The sequence below is a fragment of the Plasmodium cynomolgi genome, chromosome 13 (genome assembly GCF_000321355.1).
Source record: "Plasmodium cynomolgi strain B DNA, chromosome 13, whole genome shotgun sequence".
NCBI classification, from domain to species: Eukaryota; Apicomplexa; class Aconoidasida; order Haemosporida; family Plasmodiidae; genus Plasmodium; species Plasmodium cynomolgi.
Window position 1 is genome coordinate 4,929 of NC_020406.1, and position 9,079 is coordinate 14,007.

At 32.1% G+C, this 9,079-nt stretch overlaps 3 protein-coding genes across 3 annotated transcripts; 2 read left to right on the top strand and 1 right to left on the bottom strand.

Annotated features, from left to right (window-relative positions):
* Positions 1-923: 923 nt before the first annotated feature.
* PCYB_131010 (hypothetical protein) lies at positions 924-1,274 on the top strand (the record flags this gene model as incomplete). Its single annotated transcript, XM_004224126.1, has 2 exons — positions 924-1,090; positions 1,112-1,274. The coding sequence occupies 2 exons, from the start codon at positions 924-926 to the stop codon at positions 1,272-1,274; spliced, it is 330 nt and encodes a 109-aa protein (XP_004224174.1).
* Positions 1,275-3,268: 1,994 nt separating this feature from the next.
* On the bottom strand, positions 3,269-4,545 carry PCYB_131020 (hypothetical protein; the record flags this gene model as incomplete). The annotated part of the gene is made up of 2 exons (XM_004224127.1): positions 3,269-4,212; positions 4,362-4,545. 2 exons carry the CDS (start codon positions 4,543-4,545, stop codon positions 3,269-3,271), a joined length of 1,128 nt encoding a protein of 375 aa, XP_004224175.1.
* Positions 4,546-7,299: 2,754 nt separating this feature from the next.
* PCYB_131030 (XPA binding protein 1) lies at positions 7,300-8,411 on the top strand (the record flags this gene model as incomplete). The annotated part of the gene is made up of 2 exons (XM_004224128.1): positions 7,300-8,073; positions 8,319-8,411. 2 exons carry the CDS (start codon positions 7,300-7,302, stop codon positions 8,409-8,411), a joined length of 867 nt encoding a protein of 288 aa, XP_004224176.1.
* Positions 8,412-9,079: the final 668 nt, after the last annotated feature.

Genomic DNA, 9,079 nt, shown 5'->3' on the forward strand with positions numbered 1-9,079 from the left:
TCACGCGTTATCTGTCCGTCAGTCGGCTGCTATCTCCATAAGGGTTAAAAAATAAAATTTGCCTTTGCGCTTGTGGATCATTCAATCACGAAGAAATAACGATGCAATTAAATCCTTCAATTTGATATATATATATGTGTATGTTTATGTAATTACCTTCGAGCAAATTTCAATTCGACGGATTTTCCCTACATGAAAAAACATTCTGTTCTGAACAAGTCTTCCTAATATGAAATGAACACAAAAAAAATGCGCATGCGCAGAATTTTTTTCTTCGCATACATAGAACTCCTCCTTTGATGTTTTCCCCTTTCATATATATTTTTTGTTCCTCTTTTTCGAGCATTTTTTTGCCAATTGTTTTAGCTCTTTCTCGAACATATTTTAGCCTTTTTTTTTTGTGGCCCCTCTTTCACGGCATTTTGCCACATATAATTCTTCCCATTTTTTCGCCATTTTTTGTTTCTCTTAAAATTGAAAAAAGTGATCAATATCCTCTTTTTTTTGAAGCGCAAATATGCGAAACGTATACATGGAAACTTATGTGGACTGGTTGTTTGACCCACTAAGGGGCCAATTTTTGACCGCAACAAGCATTTTTGTAACCAGTACAAATTCACACCACTGAATGCATGCACATGTTAAAATAATTAAAAAGCAAAAACACCCAAAAAAAATTATAAACGCCTTTTCAGCATAATGATCGCAACTTTCAAGTAATCGTACATATTTAATTGTACATATTTAATTGTATATATTTAATTGTACATATTAAATTGTACATATTTTATTTGTACAGTGAAATGCAAAAAACACATTTAATCTATATGCGGTCAAAACACAAAGCAATTCATCAAACGATAGTTCTACAACGCAGTGACCCCTTAAATAAATAAACGTGTGATTATCTCGACTTAACCAAAATGAAGGCTTCAAATCATTTAAGCGTTTTTGTTTTATTTTTATTTCTAATTGCAATAATTCCTTGCTTGGCTGTTTATTCGGGCATACCCATTGAGAAATTAGACTACGAAACAATTAAGGCGAATGAAAAAATACGATCCAAAGCAAGAAAGGATGAACTGACCATGTTGTCACTTGTATGTGGAAGCATTATTCTAGCCTTTGCAACCCTGTGGGGAATCAGAATTCATCATACATTGAAATATGACCGAAGAGGCAAAATCCCAGATCAAGAAATAATGACCGAGATGGGGGAACCCAAAATGTCTTTTGAAAATGACGTGTTGAACCAAGAAAAAAAAGATACCTGAATTACTCTGGTCCTCCTGTGCCAGCACATTTGGGGGAATTTTTTTTTTCTTAACCATCCAATTCGTCGAAATAAGAGCGTTAAAATTTTCAGCTGTTCTGTTATTTTGCTCCTAAGTGTAAATAATTACATGTATGTGTGTTGTATGGCCTCGGAATATATATATATATATATATATTTTTTGTACCACATAGCGCGTAATCATAGAACGTTTCGAATTGTGTGCGTAACTTCTTTTCTTTTTTGAGAACATTTTTTCTTCACGTAGGACATTGTATAGAGAATTCTTTTATTTACTTGTGCGTGTCGATATTTTATTTTTCCTTAAGTACTATGCTGCGAGATTTTTTTAGCTTGTATTTTTTATATTCCAACGAATGAATTCATTATTAGACCCCTTTACAGATTCATTAGTAGCATAAAATGAAAAATTGCATTATGCCGCTCCGTGCGTGCATGTGCACATCATTCTTCACACATGTTCATTGAGTATGTCGAGTACCCGCGTAGTAACCTTGTTCGTATGTAATATTATAATATATAAATTATAAAGAACCATAAAATTGAAAGAATAAGTACGCAAATAATTTTACACTTTAATCATTTTAAACAACTTTAAAGCACCAAATAGTATTAAGACAAGAAATGGGGGAGGAAAGGTGAATTCCTATCCATTACGCCATTGCTGCATGGGCGAGAAAATAGATACCCACATTGAGAATTCAAAATGGGATATGCCCTCCAGAGCAATATTTTTTTCCCCATCATTTCTTTTTTTTTCAACAATCCAACAGTTCACTTCACACATTGGAAGCATAACTCAACGTAGCACAATGTTGTGGATACAGAAAGACAAAATTACTGCCATATCTTACGCACTTCGTTGTATATCTATCATTTCACTTTTGTGAAAATTGCACAATTTTGGCATTTCATAATATATTCATTTTTTAGTAAATTTTTCACTTATTTTATTCTTCGGATAAATTGTAAACAAAAATAAATACGTAATACTATAACAAATTAAAATGACGGTCGAACGAAAAAACGACATTTAATGAAAAAGACACATTTTTATCAGTGTACCAACAACACAATAATGACTACAAGTTTGATAAATGAACTCACAAAAGGAGCATTACATGGTAAAATTTAAGCAGATTTCTTATTTACGCAATAAATTTATAATTTTTCGTTTTAATTTACAAAAAACACACAAAGTTCCACACAAATGCGAGGTGAACTATTCTGCAAAATTATGGTCAAGACTATTCTTCGTGTATTTCCCCCGTTCATTTTTCCATGCGGTTCTCCGCACAATTCTCACAAATGGACACATTGGCTAATACAACCATGAAGCCACAATTTCCGCGAATTGCTTCAAATAGCTGTAATTAATTCTGGAAACACATATTAACTATGAAAATGAAAAAAAATTCCGAAAAATGCTCACGTTTTCAAAAATAAGTTCTATGTATTACGCTAAAATTTCCCATGTAATGGCACTTTTAAATAATGCTCATGTGCCTTTTTACACATACAATATTTATTTTGTTGTAATGTGTTACTTCTTTCAATGTTTATTACGATAATAGAAGATTTATTCCCATTTTTATAATAATTTTTCGATTATTTGATTTTCCCACTCTTTATAACATACTTTTGTGAAGTTCCCTTGACAAATTACACGTAAAAATTGTTGCATAAGGCCACCCTTTTCTGATATCCTAAGAATCTTTTATGCAAATACTTAAAAAGAAATTATTTAAAATTACATTCTTTCTTTTTCTGATACCATGTTGATTAATTTATTTTTTATTTTTTTCACTAAAACAAAAACGGCCCTCTTAACTCCTATCCACTTTTTCTTTTTTCATTATTATTTTGTTTTGGGAATAAAAAAAGACACGGATCACTGTGTTTCTTCACTGTTTTAATCTAAACTCCCCTGCATTAGAAAACTAATATGTTCCTCTGAGTACATTTATCTTAATCCTATTTTAAATTATCCAATTCTTCTGGTTCCAATATGTCGAAATACATTTCTTTGTCTGAATCTGTGTTTTCTTCATTTTCGCTTTCCCTCCATAATTCATGAGATGATTCTGATGAATATTCTGAGGTATCTGAATCTTCTTCATCTGTATATTCTTGAGAATCCTCCTCATTATAGTTTCCTTCAAAATCCGTACCGTCTATATTTCCTTCAGAATTTTCCTCACTTAAAATATTACCATCGTGCAAGATAAGTTGGTTTTTTTCACATTGAACATTAGGCTCTATTGATGGTTTGTTATTACCCAATTTTTCATTATTTGAAGGTGTGTTACTAATCCCAGGATTTTCAAGTTTACTACTTTCTGGATTAATAGAAGTGTTGTCATATGGATGTACTTCCAAAAATTTGACATGTTCCTTCTTTGCCATTGACTTCTCAAATTTAGTTATAAATATATTTCCGTAATTACGATTCGGTACTTTTGGAATAAAAACTGGTTCTTCTGTGTTCTCGTTATTTTCTTCTGACTCACTTGGACTTTTCCCTCTATAACTACGAAGTTTGCTTTTATAATATTTGGACGCTATTGTACTTTGGGTTCCCCCTTTTCTTATCTTTTTGGGTGTTTCTTCTTCTTCTCCTTTTTGACCCTCTTCTACAGTAGAATCTTCTGTATTTCCTTTTATCAACGCATGTTTGCTCGCTATATAGTGGACACTGCATGGTTTACCTAAAGATTTGCAGCATTCTCTATAACTCCTTTTTTTTTTCCTTTTTTCTTCTTCCGTGTCTTCTTTCATAGATATAGATTCAGTTGCTTCCTTTTGATTCACATCTATATCCTCGAGCATTTTTGTATCGATTAATGACAAAAAAACGTCCGAAACATCCACATGGTTATCTCTTATAAAATCCATTAAAAAATCATCATTACTATCCTCTGCAAAGTGGGAAAAACAAATAAAACGATGAACATTACAACATTTACATCGTTAAAAAGGTGCAATTATTCATGTGTCTCCGAGTTTTTTCACTACATAAACACATATATACAGATACATTTTTGACACCTTTGCACTTTCATTTTACCTTCTTGTTCGGTAAGGATTTTTCTTTTAAATTCATCTTCACTAGTTTTAAAAATTGTCCATAATATGGAAGTCAAAATTTTCCCTCTTTCCCTTGTACTTGCAAATTTGACGAAAAAAATATGCACCACTTTGCTAAATAAGACTGCGAATATAGCTATATTGCACAACGTGGTCATTTTCATTTTTGCTGAGTGGTTAAAAAAAAAAAAGCCACAAAAATTGTTACGGTATGTATGTATATTTTTCTTTATTGCCATACATATGGTTATGCATTTTTTTTTTTTTTTTACCACAGTATTGTATCTCTTAAATAATGCTTAACAGGCATTCAGAATTTTTAATTCACTCGTAATAATTTTTGTTTAAAAGCATTTAATTTTTCTGTCCAGTAAAACATAAAACTGAATGTTTATTTTTTATGTAGCAAAAACATAAAACTGTAAATGCAAGCTCAAACATAATTTACAATTTAATGACGGTTAATGGGGCAAATTTATTTGTTCTATTTAATCATATAGACTTTAAACCTTTGGTGTACTAAACCAAGTCGCAGACTATAGAACAAGCATAATTATACGAAACACAATGCAACCATTTTTGCATGCGTGCTCAAAGAAATTCTCAAACAAAATAACGAACATTTTTTGACATATTCATGCGTAAAAAAAATTGCGTATATATTTTTTTCCCTCATCATAAAATTTGTTATGGGGCTTTTCCCCCTTTTTTCATAAAACCAATCGATTGCTATATGTGCAGCATATTCGAACGGATTATCTATACTCGAAAAAAATAAATTTGTACGTGCAAAAAAAAAAAATGAAAATTTTAAACGTTAACACATGGCTTACATTTATGTAACGATTCAGGTAAAAGGCATAAAAGCCGTAAAAACAGTCCTGATACACGATGTTGAACGTACAATTATATAAAAATATTTACATTACCTTGCGAATCGCCCAATTTTGCTAACAAAAAGGAAATAAATACTTTCCTGAAAGAAAGCATTATTCAAATATTTACGCCCAATGAAAGCAACTAGATTTAAAGCGCAAAAAAGAAATCTCTTAAATAAACAAAACTGAAAAGATAAATCTGCTTTGTTTATTATTCCGTCAGGCATGCTTTCATGCATTCATATGCGTATAGATACATGTACACAATCGAACCTTCGAAGGTCGATTGCAACATCGTTCATCATTAGAAAATCATTTCGCAACATACGCAAACTTGCACAATGTCGAAATGGGACTTTCCACAGTAGTAGAATAATTTTGTCTTTCACGCGTCTCCGTCTTTTCATTTCACCATACTGGCTGTATATATCACCTTATTTTAAGGAAAATAACGAGCCTTTTCCAGGTTAATTCATTTATTTCAGTTTTCCCTATATGTCACATAGACTATTCGCACCTTTTATAACTGTCATATTTATCAAAAAGATGTAATGTTACTTTTTTTTAAGAGACCACGAATGAAGCAAAGTTTTTCATGCAAAACATGTATTAGTTTCCCCAAAAAAAGAAAATGGATCAACGAGTTACCCATTTTTTCACGCATATAATTTGTAGCCAAGGAATGTGCAAACTATACTCTTCCAACAATCACGTTTGACCCTTCCTCTTTTTTTAAAAAAGCTAAAAAAGGAATGCGGTAAAATATGTTGCAACATTTGACATTTTTTTATACACTTCGTATGTAATTTCCTCTCAGCGCAAAATGTATTTTTATCTGTGTGGAAAAAGATCCTTATTCAATTAAAAACACGCAAATTGCATTTTGCTTTGCTTTGCCTTACTTTGCTTTGCCTTATTTTGCTTTGCTTTAATTTTTTTCCCTCTCTAAATATCACAAAATGACAGCTGTTTTAATTTCCCACGGTGACTTTTTCTTCCTCAAAGAAACAACGCGAAAAAAAAAAAATTGCGCCGTTTAAATGTGAAAAATGAAATACCCAGTCAAATACATGAAATGTTAAGCTGAATTAATCCACAAAAAAATAACAAATTTTTTAATTACCTTTTTTTGTGTTAAAAGGAATAAGCGATTTTTTAATAAGGCAAAGGAGCACAACATAATGTACTCACTTTCGTCGTAACAATCTTCGTGCTTAAAAAATGCATACCACATACGCATAATATGCTGGTACAACACAACAACACTTAAAAACGTGAGCATTTAGCAATATGCATTTTTGACAAATTCGCTTAATGGAAAACAAGCGACTTCTTTTAACTTTCGCGTAACCTTCAAAATTGTATGCCAAATTTAAACACGTTATAGTCGAAAAGCGCGTGTTGCGAAAAAATGGAAGAAAAAAGCGAAGCAAAAAATGAGGAAAAAGGCGAAGTAGAAAGTGGGGGAAAAAACCTATTGAAAATTGAAAATTACAAAATAAACAACGCAAGGTATGAAGATATGTTAAAAGATAAAAAAAATGAAAATGAAGCAAGTGATGACATTTTAATAAAAGAAAATTATAAGCACGCCGAAACGGAAAATCAAAAAAGTGACAATCGTGAAATGAAATTTGACAAAAGGGAGTGTATAAATGTTGACTTCACCAACCAAATGAGCGAACAGGATGTAACGCAAAGTGTAAGCAAAGGAGAAAAAACAAGGGACAGCTTGCTGCAAAATGAAAAAAAATCCGAACTTTCGGCGGAAAAGGAAAGCCAAATGAGTCAACCCAAAGCTGATGAGGCAAATCTGAAAAGGGAAAACTTCCCCCTGAGTGAACCGAATGGGGAGGGGACAAGCTTGAAAAAGGAAAATGAATGCGAAACCCGTCACACCGACAAAGAGACCAATTTGAAAGATTACTACAAAGACTTGCCAACCGTTATAATCGTAATCGGCATGGCTGGAAGTGGGAAGACAACGTACGTCGGGTCATTATATAACTATCTAAAAGTAGAAAAAAAAAAGTATACACAATGAACTTGGACCCAGCTGTTAAGTACCTGCAATATCCAGTAAACATAGATATACGAGATAGCATAAAATATCACGAAATAATGAAAGAGTATAAACTAGGACCAAATGGCGCAATCATGACTTGTTTAAATTTATTTGCCACAAGATTTGACAAAGTTATTGAAATTTTGGAAAAGAGGAAAAATAAATTACACTACATAATTGTGGACACACCGGGCCAAATTGAAGTATTTAACTGGTCAGCAAGTGGCAATATTATTTTAGAAACCCTATCAGTTAGCTTCCCCGTGGTTATTAATTACATTATTGACACTGTTAGATGTGAGAGGCCCATCACTTTTATGTCCAATATGCTTTACGCATGCAGTGTTTTGTACAAAGCTAGACTGCCCTTTCTGGCTTGCTTCAACAAAGTTGATATTATTAAACATGACAAATGCATCGAGTGGATGAAAGATTATGACAGTTTCAATGAGGATGTTATACATGATGAGAGCTACATGGCTAGCTTTAGTAGATCGTGCGCACTCATGATTAATGAATTTTACGAGGGCATAAAAACTGTAGGCATTTCTTCCAAAACGAATGAAGGGTTTAATAGTGTACTAAAAAATTTAGAACTCTTGAAGGAGGAATATATTAGCGAATATGTAACTTCCATTGAAAAACAAATGAAAAGAATTAAAAGAAAAAAGGAAAAAGATATCAAATTGAAAATGGAAAATTTGCTGATCGAAAAGCAAAAGGACCTCTCCAGTTCGAAAAATAAAAGTGTAAACTAATGAAAAGGGAAAGAGAACGAATAAGTGCATTTTGGGGGGGGACCCCCTTTGTTTTGTTTTTCCCAAACTTGTGCCCTTCCCTGGGTTATAAAATTTTCCCATACACAGCCCCATGTTTCAACCCCTCGAAAGACAAAGGGGTGCATACGTACATGCGCGCATGCGCAGCAGGGTTGATTCGCTACCCCTTTTTTACAAGATCCAATTTGGCAGAGCACTCTTTTGGACCTTTAAAGATCGACCGCGTCTATAACGCATTTGAAAAATTCGAAAAGGAACGAATTTTCACGATTCATGTCTGCTCTCTGGATAGGAAAAGCAAAACATAATTTGTAGCAAAAAATGTGTACAACATTATGTAAACGTTTTTATCAATTTTGAATCCATTTGAAGCCCCCCTTTGTGTAATGCTTTTACTTATTAATGTAGTGGGCATGTCGAAACGTTTTTATGCTTACGTTTTTACGTTTTTTTTTTTTGATAAAAAAACGTAGTAATGCATTTTTTCAGATTATTTGTTTAAACCAAGTAATGCGTGAAAAATGTGTTCCCTTATCTCATTTGTTTTTACAACCTAGCAGAGGCAGTTTTTCCCCAATTTAAAAATCAATTATGCATTTAAATGTTTTAATTTAATGCAGAAATTTTTTCTTAAAATTTTTTTAATTTTTTAACCTTTTTTATTTTTATTTTTTTTTAAGTTGTAAAAGGAAAAACTTTTATTCAATTTTTAAGTATTTTCCCATTTGAAGTTGTGGAAAAAAATAAAATGTATGTGTGTACATTTACACATACCATGGAAAGATATTTACGTTTGTTATTATATAAATATGAATGCGCATTCATTTTATCGTTATTATATAATAATAAATGAAGAAAAGGGGGGTTATTCATCCTTTCCTAAATACATACTTCTTCAGAAGTGACGGCGACTTAGATTGTCAAACAAATGTTAACTTCAACATTTATTTGTAACAATGGAAAGTACTCGTGCGCA